The 23,309-nt window shown below is 39.1% G+C and overlaps 1 protein-coding gene across 4 annotated transcripts in view; it reads right to left on the bottom strand.

Annotated features, from left to right (window-relative positions):
- BICD1 (BICD cargo adaptor 1) overlaps nt 1-23,309 on the bottom strand; it is a 250,083-nt gene that overhangs the window by 60,998 nt on the left and 165,776 nt on the right. For all 4 annotated transcript variants that reach the window (XM_025283478.3, XM_025283475.3, XM_025283477.3 and 1 more), the window contains exon 3: nt 12,420-12,572. In XM_025283478.3, the coding sequence (XP_025139263.3) occupies nt 12,420-12,572 (153 nt within the window). The remainder of the gene's footprint in view (nt 1-12,419; nt 12,573-23,309) is intronic.

Genomic DNA, 23,309 nt, shown 5'->3' with positions numbered 1-23,309 from the left:
TTCCAGGTCTTACATAATGTAGAGTCATTTTCCTCCTGACCTTTACCTTTTCTATCCCTGGACAAATTGGGACACTGGCATGCCAGTCTTTCCCAGTATTTCAAGCAATCTTCTGACTGGCCTCAGATTATGTGATAGCTTACATTTGCAGATATTAATTTAGTTGGCAATGCAGAAATTTTATCCTGTAATCTTTGATAGACTGATGTCTTAGACCAGGCATTTACAAATATTACTGTTTCCTCTGGACTAAATCCAGCTCACAGCCTATTTTTTTAAACAAAGTTTTATTGGAATATAGTCATATTATTTTGTTTTTATATTGTCTATGGCTGCTTTTCATACCAGAACAGCAGAGTAGGGTAGTTGCAAGAAAGACTATATGGCTTGTAAAACCTAACATATTGCTACCTAACCCTTTATAGAAAAATTTTGCTGACTCCTGGTCTACAGGAGGAAGGAAGGAAGACATTAATTAATGAAGTAAGACATTGATTTAGTTTGTATTGTAGATTTTTTTATTCTGTAACTTTTACTTAACTGATAGCAGACTTCCTTACGACTTGATCTCTTTCTATCTGGTCAGCTTCACTCATACTCACTCAAATGTGGTTTGTGCTTCTATTTACCCAGCTGTTTCATGTTTCTCTGCCTAGGCAAAGACACTATTCCTGAAAACTCTTATTCATTCTTCAAGACCCAAATCAAGACTCTGATACTAACTGAAGTCTTTGTTGACCCACTCAGGCAAACAAGTCACTCTATTCTTCTACCATTATAGCAAGGCTGCATCATAGGATTAGAATCACAGCAAAGTGGAAGCACCAGACATAGAATGGGAAGGCACTTAAAAATCGGTAATTGACATTTTGAAGACAGCATCAAAGTAGTCACCATTATAAAAATCAATACTTAGTTGCATTTCCTTACAACAGCTTCATAGTTTGGTAATTCTATTTTTAACTATGTGAGGGTTGGAGACAGCATTTAACACTGTAATCTTTTCAGAGTTTAGGAACTCTAAAGATCTTTTGTTTTCTTTTTGTTTTCCTTTTGGGTTTTATTTGGGAATTGTGAAGATCTTAATTTCAACCTGTATTGCTAAAACTAACAGATAGCTTTACTCTTCAATTACATGGGACCCTAATGGCACCCGACTCCAGTACTCTTGCCTGGAAAATCCCATGGATGGAGGAGCCTGGTAGTCTGCAGTCCATGGGGTCGCTAAGAGTCAGACATGACTGAGCGACTTCCCTTTTACTTTTCACTTTCATGCATTGGAGAAGGAAATGGCAACCCACTCCAGTGTTCTTGCCTGGAGAATCCCAGGGACGGGGGAGCCTGGTGGGCTGCTGTCTATGGGGTCGCACAGAGTTGGACACAACTGAAGTGACTTAGCAGAGCAGAAGCTCTTTGAGCCAGTAACAATGTTTTTTGTCCTCAAAAAAGTACATGGCTTCTGTATGACAAACCCACAGCAAACATTCTCAGTGGTGAAAAAGTGAAAGCATTTCCTCTAAGATCAGGAATAAGACAAGGGTGCCCACTCTTGCAACTATTACACAACATAGTTTTGGAAGTCCTAGCCATGGCAATCAGAGAAGAAAAAGAAATTAAAGGAATCCAGATTGGAAAAGAAGAAGTAAAACTCTCGCTGTTCAGTTGCTCAGTCACGTCTGACTCTTTGCGACCCCATGGACTGCAGCACACCAGGCCTCCCTGTCCATCACCAACTCCTGGAATTTACTCAAACTCATGTCCATTTAGTCCGTGATGCCATTCAACCATCTCATCCTCTGTCATCCCCTTCTCCTCCTGCCTTCAATCTTTCCCAGCATCAAGGTCTTTTCCAACAGTCAGTTCTTTGCATCAGGTGGCCAAAGTATTGGAGTTTCAGCTTCAGCATCAGTCTTTTCAATAATATTCAGGATTGATTTTCTTTAGGATGGACAGGTTGGATCTCCTTGCTGTCCAAGGGACTCTCAAGAGTGCTCTCCAGTACCACAGTTTAAAAGCATCAATTCTTCAGTGATCAGCTTTCTTTATAGTCCAAGTCTCCCATCAACACATGACTACTGGAAAAACCGTAGCTTTGACTAGATGGACCTTTGCTGGCAGAGTAATGTCTCTGTTTTTTAACATGCTGTCTAAGTTGGTCATAACCTTTCTTCCAAGGAGCAAGCATCTTTTAATTTCATAGCTGCAGTCACCATCTGCAGTGATTTTGGAGCCCCCCAAAATAAAGTCTGTCACTGTTTCCATTGTTTCCCCATCTATTTGCCATGAAGTGATGTGACCAGATGCCATGATCTTAGAGCTAATCAATGAATTTAGTAAAGCTGCAGGATACAAAATTAACAGAAATTCTTTGAATTACTATGCACTAACAATGAAAAATCAGAAAGAGAAATTAAAGAAACAACCCATTCACCATTTCCACAAAAGAAGAAAATAAAATACCTAAGCATAAATCTACCTAAGGAGAAAAAAGACCTACATGCAGAAAACTATAGCACAATGATGAAAGAAAGAAAGATGGCACAGATAGAGAGCTATATCATGCTCTTGGATTGGAAGAATCAATATTGTGAAAATAACTATACTATCCAAAGCCTTCTACAGATTCAGTGCAATCCCTATCAAATTACTAATAGCATTTTTCACAGAACTAGAAAAAAAAATTTTACAGTTTGTTTGGAAACACAAAAGACCCTGAATAGCCAAAGCAATCTTGAGAAAGAAAAATGCAGCTGGAGGAATTTACCTTCCTGACTTCAGACTATACTATAAAGCTACCATCATCAAGACAGTATGGTACTGACACAAAAACAAAATATAGATCAATGGAACAAGACTGAAAGCCCAAAGATAAGCTGATGCACTTATGGGCAGCTTATTGTTGACAACGGAGGCAAGAATATACAATGGAGAAAAGACAGGCTCTCTTCAATAAGTGGCGCTGGAAAAACTAAAATTTTTTTTACAGTTTTTTAAAAGCTGTAAAATTCTTTTACAGCTATGTGTAAAAGAATGAAATTAGAACACTTTTTAACACTAGGCATAAAAATAAACTCAAAATGGATTAAAGACCTAAATGTAAGGCCAGAAACTAAAAACTCTTAGAGAAAAAAGGCAAAACATTCTTTGACATAAATCACAGCAAGGTCCTCTTTGACTCATCTCCTAGATTAATGAAAAAAAAAAAAAAAAACTAAATTAAACAAATGGGGCCTAATTAAATGTAAAATCTTTTGCATAGCAAAGGAAACTATAAACAAGATGAAAAAACAACCCTCAGAATGGGAGAAAACAATTGCAAATGAAGCAACTGACAAACGATTAATTTCCAAAATATACAAGCAACTCACAAAGTTCAATATCAGAAAAACAAACAACCCAAACAAACAAACAAAAAGGGGCCAAAGTCCAAAGGCAAGGGTGGGAGCAGTCAGTGCCAGGACCCCACACTTACTGAGTACCCTCCAAGATTCATGGTGAGGAGGATATTCTCCCTGTAAACCTCTCTTCTGAACTCGGATGCCCTGGGGGAGGAGTTTGTGCTTTTCAGTTCAGATGGTGGAGTAGAGGGATGTGCGTTCATCTTCTCCTGTGAGAACACCAAAATTGCAACTAGCTGCTGAACAGCCATCGCCAGGAGGATGTTGACATCTACCAAAAAGATACCCTACATCCAAGGACAAAAAAGAAGCTGCAACAAGACGGTAGAAGGGGTGCAATCATGTTAAAATCAAAACTCATACCTGCCAGAGACTCTTATAGGGTACAAACAAAACCTTGTGCACACCAGGATCCAGGAAAAAGGAAGAGTGATCCCCACAAGAGACTGAGTCAGACCTGCTTGTGAATGTCTGAGGGTCTCCTGTGGAGGCGTGGGTCAGCAGTGGCGAGCTGCAGGAACAGAGGTACTGGTAGCAGCAGTCCTAGAAGGCATGGCATGTGGCCTAAGTCTTCTTGGAAGAGGCTGCCCTTAGCCCTACCATAGAGCTTGCAGCCCTAACATAGAGCTGCTGGCTGGGCAACCCACAAACTGGAGAACAATTATATCAGAGAAGTTTCTTGCACTGTTGCAAAGGTTCTACGCCCCACATCAGACTTCCCAACTTGGGGATCTGGCAAAAGGACTGGTAATCCCAGGGGAATTTGACTTTGAAGGTCAGAGGAATTTGATTACAGAATTTCCACAGGACTATGGGAAATGGAGATTCTTGGAGGGCACAAACAAAACCTTGTGTGCACCAGAACCCAAGGGAAAGGAGCAGTGACCCCACAAGAGACTGAGTCAGACTTGCCTGTGAGTGTTTGGGGGTCTTCTGTGGAGGTATAGGTCAACAGTGGCCTGCCGTGGGGTCAGGGGCACTGGCAGCAGCAGTCCAGGAAGGCACATCTTGGCATCTCTTGGAGGAGGTCATCATTAGCCCTACCATAGAGTCTGCAGACTCCAGGACTGGGCTGCTTCAGGACAAACAACTAACAAGGAGGGAGCACGGCCCCAGTCATCAACAGAAAATTGAATTAAAGATTTACTGAGCATGGCCCAGCCCACAAGAGCAAGACCCAGTTTTCCACATGGAACACAGCCAGTCCCTCCCATCAGGAAGCTTGCACAAGCCTCTTATCCTCATACATCCGAGGGCAGACAGAAGAAGCAAGAACTACAATCTCATGGCCTACAGAATGAAAACTACCATCACAGAAAACTAACCAAAATGATCACATGGATCACAGCCTTGTGTAGCTCAATGAAGCTATGAGCCATGTAGTATAGAGCAACCCAAGAGGGACAGGTCTGGTGGAGAGTCTGAGATGGGTCATGGTCTGACAAAATGTGGTCCACTGAAGAAGAGAAGGGCAAACCACTGCAGTATTCTTGCCTTAAGAACCCCATGAACAGTATGAAAAGGCAAAAAGATATGACACTGAAAGATGAACCCGCCAGGTCAGTAGGTGTCCAATATGCTACTGGGGAAGAGCAGAGAAATAGCTCCAGAAAGAATGAAGAGGCTGAGCCAAAGTGGAAACAACACTGAGTTGTGGATGTGTCTGGTGGTGAAAGTAAAGCCAGTGCTGAAATAACAACACTGCACAGGAGCCTGGAATGTTAGGTCCATGAATCAAGGTAAACTGGATGTAGTCAAACAGGAGATGACAAGAGTGAACATTGACATTATACGAATGAATCAGTGAACTACAATGGAATGGAATGGATGAATTTAATTCAGATGACCATAATATCTACTACTGTGGGCAAGAATCCCTTAGAAGAAATGGAGTAGCCATCATGGTCAGCAAGAGTCTGAAATGCAGTAATTGGGTGCAGTCTCAACAATGACAGAATGATCTTGACTTCCTTTCAAGGCAAACCATGCAACATCACAGTAATCCAAGCCTATGCCCCCACCACTAATGCCAAAGAAGCTGAAGTTAAAGAGGCTATGAAGACCTACAAGGCCTAGAACTAATACACGCACAAACAAAAACAAAAACGTCCTTTTCATCAGGGAATTGGAATGCAAAAGTAGGAAGCCAAGAGATAACTGGACTAACAGGCAAGTTTGGCCTTGGAGTAAAAAATGTAGTGGGGCAAAGGCTACTAGATCTTTGCCAGGAGAACACACTAGTCACAGCAGACACCCTCTTCCAGCAACACAAGAGATGACTCTACACATGGACATCACCAGATGGTCAATACTGAAATCAGATGGATTATATACTTTGCAACTGAAGATGGAAAAGCTCTATACAGCCAGCAAAAACAAGACCTGGAGCTGACTATGGCTCAGATCATTTGAGCTTCTCATTGCAAAGTACAGACTTAAATTGAAGAAAGTAGGGAAAACCACTAGGCCATTCAAGCATGACCTAAATCAAATCCCTTATGATTACACAGTGGAAGTGACAAATAGATTCAAGGAATTAGATCTGATAGAGAGAGTGCCTGAAGAACTATGGACAGAGGTCAGTAACACTGTACAGGAGGCAGTGATCAAAACCATCGCCAAGAAAAAGAAATGCAACAAGGCAAGATGGTTGTCTGAGGAGGCCTTACAAATAGCTGAGAAGAAGAGAAATGAAAAGCAAGGGAGAAAGGGAAAGATATACCCAACTAAATGCAGAGTTCCAGAGAATAGCAAGGAGAGATAAGAAAGTCTCCTTAAATGAACAATGCAAAGAAATAGAGGAAAACAATAGAATGGGAAAGACTAGCAATCACTTAAAGAAAATTATAGATTCAAGGGAACATTTCCTTCAAAGATAGGCATAATAAAGGACAGAAACAGCAAGGATCTAACAGAAAGCAGACGAGATTAAGAAGAGGTGGCAAGAATACACAGAAGAATTGTACAAAAATGGTCTTAATGAACTGGATAACCACGATGGTGTGGTCACTCACCTAGGAGACATCCTGGAGTGTGAAGTCAAGTGGGCATTAGGAAGCATTACTACAAATAAAGCTAGTGGAGGTGATGGAATTCCAGCTGAGCTATTTCAAATCCTAAAGGATAATGCTGTTAAAGGGCTGCACTCAATATGCCAGCACATTTGGAAAACTCAGCAATGGCCACAGTATTGGAAAAGGTCAGTTTTCATTCTAATCCCAAAGAAAGGCAATGCCAAACAATGTTCAAACTACCATACAACTGTGCTTATTTCACATGCTAGCAAGGTAATGCTCAAAATTCTTCTAGCAAGGCTTCAAAAGTATGTGAACCAAGAACTTCCAGATGTACAAGTTGGATTTAGAAAAGGCAGCAGAACCGGAGATCAAATTGCCAACATCCACTGGATGATATAAAAAGCAAGAGAATTAAAAAAAAAAAAACACACATACTTCTGTTTCATTGACTATGCTAAAGCCTTTGACTGTGTGGATCACAATAAACTGTGGAAAATTCTTAAAGGGATAGGAATACCAGACCACCTTACCTGTCTCATGAGAAACCAGTATGCAGGTCAAGAGTCAACGGCTAGAACTGGACAGGGAACAACGGACTGGTTCCAAATTGGGAAAGGAGTAAGTCAAGGCTGTATATTGTCACCCTGCTTATTTAACTTCTATGCAGATTACTTCATGCGAAATGCCAGCTGGATGAATCACAAGCTGGATACAAGATTGCTGGGAGGAGTATCAACAACCTCAGAAATGCAGATGATACTACTTCAATTGCAGTAAGTGAAGAGGAATTATGGAGCTTCATGATGAGGGTGAAAAGGGAGAGTGAAAAAGCTAGCTTAATCTCAATATTCAAAAAACTAAGATCATGGCATCTGGTCCCATCACTTCATGGCAAATAGAAGCGGAAAAAGTGGAAGCAGTGGCAGATTTTATTTTCCTAGACTCCAAAATCACTGAGGATGATGACTGCAGCCAAGAAATTTAAAGATGTTTGCTCTTTGGAATAAAACTACAACAAACCCAGACGGCGTATTAAAAAGCGAAGACATCACTTTGCTGACACAGATCCATATAGTCAAAGCTAAGGTTTTCCTAGTAGTCATGTATGGATGTGAGAGTTGGACCATAAAGAGAGGGCTGAAGTATTGATGATTTTCAATTGTGGTACTGGAGAAGACTCTTGATAGTCTGTTGCACTGCAAGGAGCTCAAACCAGTAAAGGAAATCAACTCTAACTATTCATAGAAAGGACTGATGCTAAAGCTGAAGTTCCAATACTCTGGCCACCTGATGGGAAGAGGGGACTCATTTGAAAAGACCCTGATGGTGGGAGAGATTGAAGGCAAAAGGAGAAGAGGGCAACAAAGGATGAGATAGATGGTTAAATAGCATCACTGACTCTATGGACATGAATTAGAGCAAACTCCAGGAGATAGTGAAGAACAGGAAGCCTCTTGTGCTGCAGTCCATAGGGTTGCAAAGAGTTGGACACAACTTAGTGACTGAACAACAACAACAACAATACGGAATCTAGAAAAATGGTACTGATGAAACTATTTGCAGGGCAGGAACAGAGACACAGATGTAGAAAATGGACTTGTGGACATAGTGGGGGAAGAAGAGGGTGGGAGGAACTGAGAGCATAACATTGAATTATATATATTGCCATGTGTAAAAGAGATAGTGGGAAGTTGCTGTATAACACAGGGAGCTCAGCCTTGCTCTGTGACGACCTAAGGGAGTGGGATGGGGGCTAGAGTGAGCGGGAGGCTTAGGATGGAGGGGATGTATGTATACTTGTGGCCAATTCACATTGTTGTATGGCAGGATCCAACACAACATTGTAAAGCAATTATCCTCCAATTAAAGATAAAGTAAAATAAATTTAAAAATATGGCTTCATAGAAAGCTACATCTGAAATACTGGTTAAATGAAATCAAACTGAATTGATTCCAGGGTCTCTTATGACATAATTACTTGATATAGAAAAATATCCCTAGAGGAAATATTCTTCATAATAAAAATATGATTGACTTGTTAATGGAAAACTATAGTTGTCAGTGCTCAGACAATAAATATTGAGTGCCTTAGTTCAGTATGTGAGACATGAGGGACCTGGAATTTATTATTTCTCTCTCCTACCATCACATCTCTAAGAATTGAATATGATTTCCTGTCCCACGTTAGTCTTTCCTCTATGTTAACCGATACTGGGACGAGGCATATAAAACTAGCTACTTGAGTGAAAATATGCTCCTGGAAGATAACACTCAACTAAAACAGCTTCCTCAAGACACGAATCAAGACCCTCACTTTGTTGTACCTCCCTACTCAAAGCTATTATGTCATAAACTCTGCCTATCCCAACCACTTTCCCACCATGCAAGAGCCACCAGGTCAGATCCTCAAATCATATGAACATCCTTCCCCTGGACACCCCATTTTGAGATTCTGCTAAATCTCTATTGAGGTGATATCTTACTGCAAGAGGTCTAATTATCAGTTTTTTTAAATAATCAATGAATTTTCTGATGGTTTGTTGGGGAAATGACAATTGATATCTTCATATGACTTCTTCTGCTTATTGCACTTTCAGATATTTGGGTTTGAAAAGTATAAAGGTATAAAGCATATTTAATATAAGGCAAGGTCTGGTTTTATTTTAGACAAAGTGAAGTGAAAGTCATTCAGTCGTGTCCAACTCTTTGCGACCCCATGGACTATCCAAGGAATTCTCCAGGCCAGAATACTGGAGTGGGTAGCCTCTCTCTTCTCCAGGGGATCTTCCCAACCCAGGGATCGAACCCAGGTATCCTGCATTGCAGGTGGATTCTTTACCAGCTGAGGGAAGCCCAAGAATACTGGAGTGGGTAACCTATCCCTTCTCCAGCAGATCTTCCCGATCCAGGAATCGAACCAGGGTCTCCTGCATTGCAGGCGGATTCTTTACCAACTGAGCTATTTGGGACGTAGACCCAAATGTGAGGAATGTGACTCAAGTTTTCAGAGTCAACTCTTTGGTGTTCCTATACTTCATAATTAGGATCACAAATAAAAATTGACATGGTTAATAATAACAATCTTAAATTTTAGTTTCCCTCTAAGCTGACTTGTGGATGTAAGATAAAGAAAAAAAGTTTACTTATTCTTTAACAATTATTTAACGCCTACTATCAGAGAAGGCAATGGCACCCACTCCAGTGCTCTTGCCTGGAAAATCCATGGACGGAGGAGCCTGGTCGGCTGCAGTCCATGGGGTCACTAAGGACTGAGCAACTTCACTTTCGCATTTTACTTTCATGCATTGGAGAAGGAAATGGCAACCCACTCCAGTGTTCTTACCTGGAGAATCCCAGGGACGGCAGAGCCTGGTGGGCTGCCGTCTATGGGGTCGCACAGAGTCGAACATGACCAAAGCGACTTAGCAGCAGCAGCAACTATGGACCAGGCCCTGTTTTAGGTGTTATGTTATAATGAAGAGAGCTAGAAACAGACTATAAAATATAGAAGCTACATAGGGAGTAAGAAGTGCTATTTAAACAATTATTTAGAAAATAATCTATTGACTGTTTAGTTCTTAGAACTAAACTGTTTACAATCCTAGCAGCTTTGCTATTTAGGGAAACCTCAAACCAGGCTGGAGGAGTATATTGTGTATAGGAAGCTTCAGTACAAAGCAACATTCAGACCAATTCTGAAAGTGAAAGCCAGCCATTGTTATGTATTTGAATGCTAAATTCTGTAAGTAAAGGCCAATAGGAAGAAAAAAACAAAATCAGCGTTTTGTTAATTAGGAGAAACATGTGGTACTACAGTGCACTCACTTGTTAAATAAGCCAGAATGACCCTTTTTATGGAAAATGATTTTAAATTAATTAATTCAACACTTAATTGAGAAAATTACCATATTATATCTAGAAAATAAAATTTAAAAGATGCATATATTTTCCTGTTATTTTTTTTCCAACTTCTGATTTAAGCATTTGATTTCCATGTTTCAATTACTCATGAGAGGGCATGAGTAAACAGTAAACAGTAATCAGCCAGACTCGTAGTACAAATTCCCATAGATATGGCATCTGGGCTAATGAATCCTCACAGGATACCTTGGCAGTCTTTCAAGAATACCTAATACTGGCCTAAATTAACCTCCTGAGGACATCAGTCTACCACGTGCAGTGATGGGGTTCCCTACAGTGCAGATGGGTGCTCTCACACTCCCGCCCGTGCAGAGAGCTGTGAGGGCTTTAGGGATCAGGAGAAATGACCACTTTATTTGCACTTCAAGTCCTCTACATTCTTCATCAATAACAAAAAACCAAAACAACAAAAAATACCCTTCTTATTTTAAGACATTTCTGAAAAACATTTTTTTTTTTAAATTTTCTAATTTTCTCCACTGTGAGCTTACTGACCTCAGCCAAATCAAGACCTGGGACCTCAAGAACTGCCAGCATCAGCACACACAATGATTCAGTGCTTAAAGGGAAAGGAATGAGGTAAAAACACATGGAATATACAGCTAACTCTTTTTTTTAATGGTCTAGAACCACCCCCTGCACTCCTTAGTAGACATCTTGCTCCCTAACATTAGGGGAAAGTGGCAATGATTGGAAATCAGATTTCAATTGTGTCAATACACGGATTTTTTTTTTCCTTCTGGATTTTACCATTCCCCTCTTCATCTTTATATCTATCAAAACCACACCATTGTCCCTCAGTATCCATGGGGTATTGGTTCCAGGAGCCCCCACAGATACCAAATTTGTGGATGCTCAAATCCTTTAGATAAAGCAGTCATAGGATTTGCATATGACCCATGCACATTGGCACATCTTAAATCAATTCTAGACTATTTAAAAATACCTAATACAATATAAATGCTATGTACCTGACAGTGTGAAGCAAATTCAAGTTTTGCTTTTTGGAATTTTCTGGAATTTCTTTTTTTTTTTTAAAGAAAAATTTCAATCTGTGGTTGGTTGAAACTGCAAACATAGACCCCATGGATCAGTTCTAGACGGAGATACTAACTTGGGAAGGGAGAGAAGTGGAAGCATACCTCTGGACTGACCTCCGAATTGACAGAGGACGAGAATCCTACCTTTTGGATTCTGAATTCAGCCTAGCACAGTGCCTGGTGCAGTTTGTTGACCTGATCTGAGAGCTTATGACAACATTTAGACCAGAATAGGGCTGTGGTGGAAAAACCACCTTTGAAAACACCTTGAAATCCAGCTTATCTTTGCTTAACTATCTATAAATTTTACTCATAAATAAATCCTACTAAAAGTACAGATTCAAGAATGCTATTACTAATAGCTATAACAAACCACAAAGCAGACTGATCAGGAAAATTAAACGATTACGTTTTCTAAGCCTCATTACTCACAAAATTATTCAAATGTACACATGCAATCTTTTTTGTCAGGTTACAGCAGAACAAAGAAATTAGGCATCTTCTTTTTCTTAAAATGTTTTTCTTACTAATTTACGTTTCATAATACCCTTCCTTGCATGATTTGAAAACAATTTACGAAAGAGAGAGTGAAAGAGACAGATTGCAGGGAAACATTAAGCTTGTATTACAAGTTTATAATAAGGCTTTTAATAAGTCGTCAGGTTAGATTAATTACAACACATTTAGCTTACTCCAGAAATAACATGTAACTAAAGAATAAAGTAAATTTTTTCTATCCAATAAAGTTTTTTTGGTAATTATAGTACTTCTAGGTTTGCCTTTTAAATTTTAGCTGAAATAGGAGGGTTGGGAAATTTCAGCACATAATTAATGTTGGGAGATTGAGGCAAATTTCAACAGTTTATTTTCTGATAAAGTCTCCCATATTCATATATATATATGATATATGATTTCCTTTATAGATCAGAATTTTAGTATACAGATTTAAGAAGGTTTAAGATTTAAGATTAAGAAGGAAGAAGATTTAAGATTTCAGAAGGTGTGAATCCATTTGGAGTGCAACCAAAAATCTTAAACCTCACCTGGTTCTGTTTTAACGTGGACACCAGTTTCTGCAGTGTGATGTTTTCCTCCTCTAGTTCAGTGTAGTCCTGAAGGAGACGGGCCTCTCGGAATTTATATTCTCGGATTTCATCCTTCATCCGTATTCTTTGTAGCTCCCCCATCTCATTGTTCTGAAATAAGAGAATAAACAGTAAATACAAAAGTTTCTTATAACAGATTTTAATAAGTGTAGATAAAGTCTTGGTAGTTAATAATAATAAAAATATCACATGGAGTGTAAATTGGTACTGGTACCATCTTTTTTTGAGTAACAATTTAAAATCTGTCAAACTTTACAAGCACATACACATAACCCAGCAATTCTAAAATCATTCTTAAGCATACTTTCTTAGACATAAACAAAAAGAAAAATACAGTCATACATACTTACACAAAGAATAGGAAAAGTCTAAATATTTGCTAATAATAAGGAACAATGAAATGATCATGCATCCTTTAGTCGAATAATATAAAATTATTTAAAATAATTTATTTGAGAAAAAGGAATGAGTAGTAGTTTTATGCACTAAAATGGAAATTTAGCCACAATATATTTAGAAAATTATAGATTAATATGCTTCCCAAGTGGCACAGTGGTAAAGAATCCACCTGTCAATGCAGGAGATATGGTTTGATTCTTGGGTCGGGAAGATTCCCTGGAATGGGAAATGGCAACCCACTCCAGTATTCTTGAAAGGAGCCTGGCAGTCTACAGTCCACTGGGTTGCAAAGAGTCAGACATGACTGAACATGCACACATGTGTGTGCACACACACACACACACACACATACACACACACACATGCATAAAACACCAATTTTCCAAACTCTGATGGGGGAGTCCTTCTACAAGTTTCAAAATCTTCCAACTAAAGCCACATGGCCTAATTCTGCCTTGCTCCAGCTACCCTGGCTTCAGCCATAGAAACTTCTTTCTGCTCCCACAAGATGTTGAACTTGGCAGCTCATTCCTGCCTTCAGACTTTTGCATTTCCCCTCTCAGACTCCCTGCCTCCAGATCAAGGTGCCATGAGCCTCTCTGACAATGTGGTGAAGCTGATAGACCACTTCTCAGAATATTTTAAAGGGCACTGAAAGAGTTCAGATCTTCCAATGCCAAAATATGGCACTTTGGTATATTGATTATTTTGAGCTGAAGGCATTTGACAGACAGCAGATTCAGGAAGGGCTCTCTGCCCTCTCCTTTTCTACATAAAAGCTGGACATGAAATTTCCCTCAGAAAGGTGCCCTCCTTGTACTGGAAGAGAACACTCTTATCGCCAGAGACTGGGAGTCAGTGCCAAAACGGACCTGTGCAAACAGACCTACTAAAATGATCTTCCATTAGTTCCGTCTATTTAGTTCCTAGTCACTGACCCATGATATACTACCCCTAGTCCAAGCTCCTTTGTCTTCTCATATCCCCATAATTTATCATTCTTTGTGCAAAAAAGGTATATAAGTTTTTGGGCCTAATGATTTCTGGTCTTCATTTTCCTTTTGAAGACTCCCATGTACTTGTAAAAAAATTCAATAAATTTATATACTTTTTTCCTTGTTAATCAGCTTTATGTCAATTGAATTCTTCATCCTAGTCACAGAATCTAAGAGGATAGATGGAAATTTTCTTCCCTTACAGCATAAAAGACAACATTATAAAGGACACTGATTATGTTAAAATTAAGTTAATATAATATTTTATAAAATTATGATATGGTAATCAGGTAGATTATTTATGGTAAAAAGAAAGTATTAGTTGCTCTTTCATGTATGACTCTTTGCAACCCCATGGACTGTAGCCCACCAGGCTCCTCTGTCCATGGAATTCTCCAGACAAGAATATGGAGTGGGTAGCGATTCCCTTCTCTAGGGTATCTTCCTGACCCAGGGATGGAACCTGGGTCTCCTGCATTACAGTCAGATTCTTTACCAGCTGAGCCATCAGGGAAGCCCCATATTATTTATGGTAGTGGCCCTCAATTAATCATACTCTCCTGTGGTCACACCCAGTAGAGTCTCCTTTCAAGTCAACCCTGAACTGGCCTACAGAATGCAGTGGAAGCCTTAGCCTTAAGAGGCCCTGAAGCTATTGTTCTTCCTCTCTTGGAACTCCACCACCACGTGAAGAAGCCCAGGCTAGCCTGCTGGAGCATGTGCCTCAGCAAATAGTCAGCACCAGCTGCCAGGCATGGGAGTGAGACACCTTGAATTCTTCGGCTCAGATGGCTGCCAGATGATGGCTGCCACATGAGTGACCACAGGCTAGCTGCTAAGAACTGCCCAGCTGAGTACAGCTTGAATATCTGATCTACAGAATCATGGGGTATTATTTTAAGCCCTTAGATTTGGGGTGATTAGTAATACATATCGGAGAAGGCACTGGCACCCCACTCCAGTACTCTTGCCTGGAGAATCCCATGGATGGAGGAGCCTGGTGGGCTGAAGTCCATGGGGTCGCGAAGAGTCGGACACGACTGAGCGACTTCACTTTCACTTTTCACTTTCCTGCATTGGAGAAGGCAGTGGCAACCCACTCCAGTGTTCCTGCCTGGAGAATCCCAGGGATGGGGGAGCCTGGTGGGCTGCCGTCTATGGGGTCACACAGAGTCGGACATGACTGAAGTGACTTAGCAGCAGCAGCAGTAATACATAACTGACACACTAATACATGTGACTCTTTATTAATGGAATGTATTATCAGATCTAGTGGTAGATCTAAGAAATATATTTTCAAAGCAATGATCATATTTAAAGATCCTGAAATATGATGTGATATGAAAATACACAAAGCAACAGTGTTGCTAATGCTACTGAAGTTTGTTGCCTACATTCAAACAGAAGAAAACGTTAAATTTTAGTCTGAGTCTACAGAAAAAGGAGATGTAATAATTTTTCCCTCCAAGTTTACAGGTCTTCTGCATTTGATCCACAGATTCCCTTGACCCAAGTTAGGAAACTCTTCTGCTTCTATTTGTCATTTAGGTCTCAGTTCAAATGTTATTTCTTCAGAGAGGCCTTCCATGAACAACTCCCCGACCCCTGCCCTTCAGTCTCCCATATTCCTATGATTTCCTTTATAGATCAGAATTTTAGTATAGAGTAGATATTTAAAAAATAACTGTTGAAAGAATAGCACTAAACATTACTTGAAATTAGTAATTTACATACCTTTTACATTTTTAACATCTGAATATAATCAATCTTTTCTATAGTGTTGCTCATGTGTCCCTAATACCTGACATATTTTAGGTCTTTATAACCATGGAATGAATAAACAGGTATACAAATAGCTGAAAACAAGATCTAAAAAATATTATTGTAGGGATTATGTTTTTTTTCTGGGTTCTTAGAGCAGGGAACAAAGTGAGAAAACACATTTTCAAATAAACATACCCAAATCTGTGAAATGCCTTGACTTGTTACAATTCTTCAATATACTGTCCAGCTATTTGGAGGCAGAAACATTACTTTATTCCCTGCTTCTTGAAAAATACTATAAGCGTATATGTTCAATAAGTATAGAATGAAAAACAGTAGAGTTTGGTGGTAAAGCTAAATTACAATATTTTATTAAATTCTTTTATTTTGTAGAAATAGGAAATCTTAAATAATATTTTTCTATATTTTTAAAGGTCTACAATTAACTGAATGAGTTATAGTTATTTAGTTTTCCTCATTTATATGCATGAACATATGAGGAAGCTAACAAACTGGATGCTAGTCATTTACATAAAATTATAGACAAAAATGTTATGATATAAGATATTCTGTAAAATGTGACTATATACAATGTAAATATAATGCCCAGGAAATCTAGCTCATATAAACTCAGAATTAACCATAAAAATCTTACATAGTAAGACAGTAAATGTAAGGACAAATTTAAGGCCATGGCAAAGCTAATAAGGGTCACCAACAAATAACTCATAAAACAGCGAATGAAAACTTCTGATGCTAATTAAGGAAAAGGAAGAGCTTGGTGTGGAGACTGGTTAAATTGAAAGACTTTCTAGCAATAAAACAGACATAAGACCCAGAGGAAGAAAACTGATCTCATTTATTTTGCTAGAAACTTACGTTTTTTTGAATTGCCAACAGTTAAATTTTCGGGTAATGCTTCCACAGCAAATTTAAAAATTTGCTATGTTTGTTTTTTGCATACTCATCATCCACTCATCACTGACTTTTTTTTTTTTTCTTTCTGGGATAAGATGATGCTGAGCTCTACTAACAACCCTTATCAAGAATAATTAGAGTGAGGAAACTAAAGCATGAGAAAGTAGAGAAAATGGCATAACCAGGGAATACTCTAGGCTTTCACCTCCAAAGACCTGAGTCCCAGCCTCTTCTCAGAGGACAGGGGAGTCCCTGAAATGTTTGGGGTAGACGATCCTCATGTTTGCATCGCACTTGCCTGCAGCAGCATTCTGCGAGTTTTATTGTAATTAACGTTAAGAGGATTTCTTTTTGTGGGAATAATAAATTCCCTCTACTATTGGCCAGAGATATGAAAATATAAGCACTTATTACTACACAAAGGCTAAAAAGTATAAACACTAACGGTGCCTTCCAGGTCTATAGCGCTTAGCTTTTTATAACAATTATATTCATTGTCATCTTAGATCTCAATAATAGCTTGTGTGAGTTGGGTGACAAGTTCTTGCCGACAGCTTACTCATCTGCAAATTGGGCATACTAATACTTAATATTATATGGTAGTTATGAGAATTTAATGATATAATATGGGGAAATGAGCAGAGATGCCCAGCACACAAAAAATTTCCCTAACAGTGGAATATGTGCTTCTACAGAGAGACATTCACATCTAAAGGCTGAGAGCAATTATTATTATTTTTAATTACTCCAGGATGAGTCAGGGGTAGCTTTATAATGGACATAATATTTGACTAGAACCTTAAAGAACAAGTAGAGTTGACTAAATGGGTAAAAAGGTGGATGAACCTTCCAGTTGGAAATAAACTTATGGCCAAAAGGAGAGTATTATTTGTGTTGAGGACAATACTAAAATAGCCAATAGCCAGACAGAGCATTTCCTTAGGGCACCAGTGAAGCTGGAGCACTGACAGAGAGAAAGAGAAGACAGAAACTCAGGAAAATCTAAAAAAGCTAATTATTTTCAGCTTATGTCTACATTTGGTGTTATTTCATAAAATAATGTTAAATTACTGTCTAGTGTGGTTAACCTATGAGGTAGTAGGAGGAACCAAAATATTTTCATTACTTGGAATCTTTCAAGTTCTTTACTAGGCTGTGGTTTAGGAAATAGGGCAGTTTGGTGTGGTTGGTTCAAAGTAACGAGATAGATTTTGCAGGAAGTTCTATATTAAACAAAGGAATTTGGGGAATCATCAAAGTCTTGTAAACAAAGTCGTCATGTAACAAGACCCATGTTTTGAAAAGTCACTCTGAGAGGTGGGAAGGTGGACAGGAGAACAAGCTAAGCTATCCCCTAAAAGTCAGCATGAGGAAGAGGATAAGGAATATTGAGGAACATCTCAGCATGAACAGGACTTGGGCACTGACTGATGTAATAATAAATGAAAGAGGAAGAAAAGTAGAGTGAAAAAACAACAGCCTAATAAGGATAACAGAACTGTAAGAAAGGAAGAAATTTTACAACAAAGTGAACATGAGAGTTAAAGATGAGTCTTCTTAATAATTACATGTAATATTAATTTGGGTAGTCAAACCAGGAATTTCTGGATCTGTGAGTGGAGTGAGGGAAGACAATTGGAGAGGGGAAAGAATGGGATATGCAGTACTGACTTTCTTCTCTCCCATAGAGTTGCTGCTGATGGGGAGTTCTGGCACTTCAAGACCTTAATATTTAATTTTCCTTCTTTTGGCCAAAAATTAACTCTTCTTTTGCTGGTGAGAGGAGTGGATGACAGTTCTTGCCTGACCTCTCATGTCCTCAGTGTCCTCAGCTCAGGTGATTTGTTCTCTGTCCCACATAATGAATAACTTACTTCCTATTTTTCTAAATCATCTCCAGTTCTCCCCAGAGGAAAGACATTCTTCCATCAGAGTTTGTTATGCTTTTATCTCCAACGTTCTCATTATCTTCAACCCTGTGTCTTTACTTCCTTCTTTTTTTTTTTAATTTATAGCTTTATTACATTATAGTTTTCTTTTTTTATTTTTATTTATTTATTTTTTTTATTTTATTTTATTTTTAAACTTTACATAATTGTATTAGTTTTGTCAAATATCAAAATGAATCCGCCACAGGTATACACGTGTTCTCCTTTACCCAGGTTTGATTCCACTATCATCACATACTGTCTTGCAAACACATTTTACTCCCTTGCATCTCTCTCTCTTGAACACAGAACCCAACTTTCTGCCTTGTTATGCCCAAAGAAGGACAGAACTGGACAAAATACAAATCCATGCCCTGTGGTTTCAATTACAACTCATGAAGAGGTAGTGGGATGTGGTGGTGAAGAGCCCTGACTCTGGACCAAACTTTCTTGGGTTCAAACCCATGCTTCAACACAGTAACTTTGGTCAAGGTTACTAATTCTCTGTGCCTGTTTCTTTTCCTGTCAGGGGAATAACCTCCATCTGTTAGGTGGATCAGAATGGTGCCTGGTATGAGTGGTGGATTAAAAAAACAAACCAGTTCTGAATCTCTCAAACAAGCCTTCAGTTCAGTTCAGTTCAGTCACTCAGTCATGTCCAACTCTTTGCGACCCCATGAATCGCAGCACGCCAGGCCTCCCTGTCCAACTCCCAGAGTTCACTCAAACTCACATCCATCGAATTGGTGATGCCATCCAGCCATCTCATCCTCTGTCGTCCCCTACTCCTTCTGCCCCCAATCCCTCCTAGCATCAGAGTCTTTTCCAATGAGTCAACTCTTCGCATGAGGTGGCCAAAGTATTGGAGTTTCAGCTTTAGCATCATTCCTTCCAAAGAAATCCCAGGGCTGATCTCCTTCAGAATGGACTGGTTGGATCTCCTTGCAGTCCAAGGGACTCTCAAGAGTCTTCTCCAATACCACAGTTCAAAAGCATCAATTCTTTGGCACTCAGCTTTCTTCACAGTCCAACTCTCACATCCATACATGACCACTGGAAAAACCATAGCCTTGACTGGACGGATCTTTGTCCACAAAGTAATGTCTCTGCTTTGAATATGCTATCTAGGTTGGTCATAACTTTCCTTCCAAAGAGTAATCGTCTTTTAATTTCATGGCTGCAATCACCATCTGCAGTGATTTTGGAGCCCCCCCAAATAAAGTCTGACACTGTTTCCACTGTTTCTGCATCTATTTCCCATGAAGTGATGGGACCTTAGGCTTTCTTTATTGGTCATTCATATACATATCCACAGTGTGATAAGTTCCCAGCTTCTCTCTTCCTACTATCAGTCTCCTCTCTCCTGAGAATCTTGCCTCATGTTTACTTGGGTTGGGGGTGGGACAGAAGATAAGGAGGTATGGTTCATATTCCCATTCTCATTACTTTCTTCTAAGCTACTGTACACAGTTTAAAGACTAAATCCAGTCTTAAACAAACTCTAACTTTTACATCCATATTTCAATATCTATAGTCATGATTTTTTTTTCAATCCATTCCAATGAACACTGCATCTGCTCTTGTCAAAGTCATCAATAACTTCCATGTTGCCACTGGATTTGGGGGCCATGCCTGTGTTTTCCTCTCACCACACTCCTTCAACAGCGTTTACCACTCCCTCCTTTCTGAAACTCTTTATGCTATTGGCTTTTCAGACATCTAAACTCTAATCTCATTGGCTGTTTCTTTGCAGTCCTTTCTGACTTGCTCTTCTTCTCAGCCCAACCTCTCTACTGTTCAGTGTACCAAATCTGTACTGAGCCCCTCCCTTTTCTGGCTACTCTCCAAAGGTAACCTCATCCAGGGCTCTGGCTTTAATATACCACCGATATGCTGATGACTCTCAAATCCCCACCAGGGCTAACAGAACCCTACTGGACCTGATTCTTGCCTTACTTAAAGTGCTCATCCTATAGCTTTCTCCAACAAACACATCATGCCCCTGCTTCCTGAGCTTCTGATTTCCTAACCATCTCAAGCTGGGTCCTGCTTTAGAGTCCTTGCACCAGGTGTCTCCTCTGCTTGGATTTCCCTCTTTGTTCACACTTTTTTTGGTCTCTTTATTAGGATCTCAAATGTCATCTCCACAAGAGATGACCATTTAATCAAAAGTACCCAATAGCTTCCCACACTCATATAACTCTGTTTTAATGGTCTGAAAAGTGTTTATCACTGTTCATTTGTTTTCTGGGTATTGGTTATTTTTCCTTCACTAGATGTCAGAAGGACCAGATGTCCTTCACTAGTTTTCAATAATTGGTCCCCATGTACCCCAAAACCCAGGGAAGCACATCACTTATGGTGGTCATATCCCACAGCTCAGACTCATCACTTCCAGCCTGGGGTGGATTGGTGGTAACTGTGAGGAAATTTGGGAAGTCTTTGAATGGATGAACTTAGCTGGGTATAGCCAAAAAAGTACAGGTATATTTGTACATTTCATATATGTGAGTTTATAGATTGGAAAAAAATGTACATCTACAAAGCAAGCCACAGGTAAAATTCTCCAGTGTTTAAAAACCCTTTTAATGACATCCAATCCATGTGTAGTTATACTTTATTCCATCTCTGTAGAAATTTGTAACAAGAAAAGTGTTTGATAAACATCTATAGATGTAGATGCATAGGACTGACACAACTTATTATGTAATCTCTCTTAAGAATGGGTATAATCCATGAGGGACATCGACACTGTGATGTCTTTGTGAGATCAGCCAATAACAAACTGATAGAGAAAGAGATCTTTTTCCAAAATCACAATAAATGAAGACCAGTTGCTCTATCAGGCAGTCATGTGGGCTTCACAGTCTTCAGGAGAGCTATCAGTGAAGAAAACGAGATGACCAGAGCACCATACAGACATTATCTCCAAGTGCAAGCCAGACTAAACAACTGGGAAATAGCTAGGAAAAACAAACAAGGTGAGTTTGAAATGTGGCTTAAAACAAACAAGCTCAGTGAGGGAAAAAAGCATGTAACAAGATTTGCCATGGCTGGGAAAGAGAAATAGAGGAGAGGATTACCACTTTAGGACAGCATTGTCCATTAGTGAGCTCCACATGAGGCTAGTTCTGTGCAGGGTTACTGGAATATTAAAGTTACACGCATCTTTTTTCTGCTAGACTTCTCAGAGCCCTTAATATGCTAACATGCATTGAGACTTTCTAAGAGTAAGATGTGATATGTAGCATTTGCTAAATTTTTTTGACCACAAGATCTTTGCCTTTTAAAAGGAGCATTTTGATCAATCCACAGATCAAACCACTGGAAAATGTTACACTAAGACAGTAGAAAATGACAGGACCTATACAGCTGAGTGGGGTAAACCACCTAGCTCTTTACAGCACAACTCCAGATTCCTTCCAATTGCCAAGCACTGAATGGATCATCAGATTTAAATAATGGAGATTAAAAGGAGAGGAGTGAATAGGTATGAAAAGGGGTGAGACAAGATGATCAAGTATACAAGAGTAATATAGCTATAACAAAGCAAGACTCTGTAATCCTCACTTTGAAAGTACCTGCAAATCTTGTTCTGAAGAAAGTGGCATCATCAAGAGTTATCTATTCTAGATTGAATTTGAAGCAATATCAGCATCTTTCCCAGGGGATATCAGCCTCCATTAGAAGTCAAGGACCAGCCATCTCACAAGCAATTCACATTTCAATACCTCATTTTAAACATTCTTCTTAAGCAAAATCTCGACAGCAACATAAAATCCACCTTTTTAGTGTAAACATTTGAGATGGCACAAAATAAATAAGAGATGACTGATTTTCTTATACCCTGATTTACCATTTTCTCCTTCTTTTACTTGTATAAAAGGACATTAAAATAATACAGATATTATTTTAATAGCTTAATAAACATTTACATTGCATCTTAATTGGGTGGAAGATGTGTTTTACAGAACTTTTTGTGTAAAAATTTTTTTGGTATCAACTTTATTAAAGATGTAATTCACATACCTAAAATTCACTCATTTAAAGCATACAATTCAATAGTTTTTAATACAGTCACAGAGTTGTGACCATAACCACACTCAATTTCAGAACATATTCATCACCGCAAAAAACAAATTCCAGGGACTTCCCTGGCAGTTCCAGTGCTGAGGACTCTGCACTTTCACTGCTGAGGGCATGGGTTCAATCCTCAGTCAAGGAACTCAGATCACAAAAAGCTGTACAGTGAGGTAAAAAGAAAAAAAATATTCCATGTATTTTAGCTATTGCCACTCCCATCACCTCTAGCCCAAGGCAACCACTAATCTACTTTCTATTTGCTTATAGTCTTTTGAGAGACTATAAAATTTTTAACTGCTGATAAAATATCTTTTTTTTTTTGCTAAGTTGATATGAAACAGTGCAGTCCTTACCCCTCCCTCCCCATGTCCTTTGCCTGCCTTTGTCTGTAGAAAACTTTAGTCAAAGAATAAGTTTAATCAGAGAAATGAAAAATACAGAAACAAAGGAAAACAGTCAAAGGAGACCAAATAATAATGTAGTCACTAAGCATAGTCAAAGACCTTTAGTTCTTTCTCAAGGGTTATAGATAATATTCTGAGCCATATCCTGTGAGCTGTCTTATAGATACTAAAACACCAGGGGGAAGAAGTTAACTATATAATAAACAGACTGTATCCACGACATAAGCTGCCACAATTCCGAGAACTGACCTCAGAAAAATGGAAACAAATGGACCTGAAACTGAAGATTAACTGTACCTAAAACAACCAAGATCATGCTGGTCAAGCCACAGATGA

This window comes from Bubalus bubalis, chromosome 4 (genome assembly GCF_019923935.1).
Source record: "Bubalus bubalis isolate 160015118507 breed Murrah chromosome 4, NDDB_SH_1, whole genome shotgun sequence".
NCBI lineage: Eukaryota > Metazoa > Chordata > Mammalia > Artiodactyla > Bovidae > Bubalus > Bubalus bubalis.
Note: the sequence above shows the minus strand (reverse complement) of the source record. Positions and strands in the feature narration are given on the sequence as shown.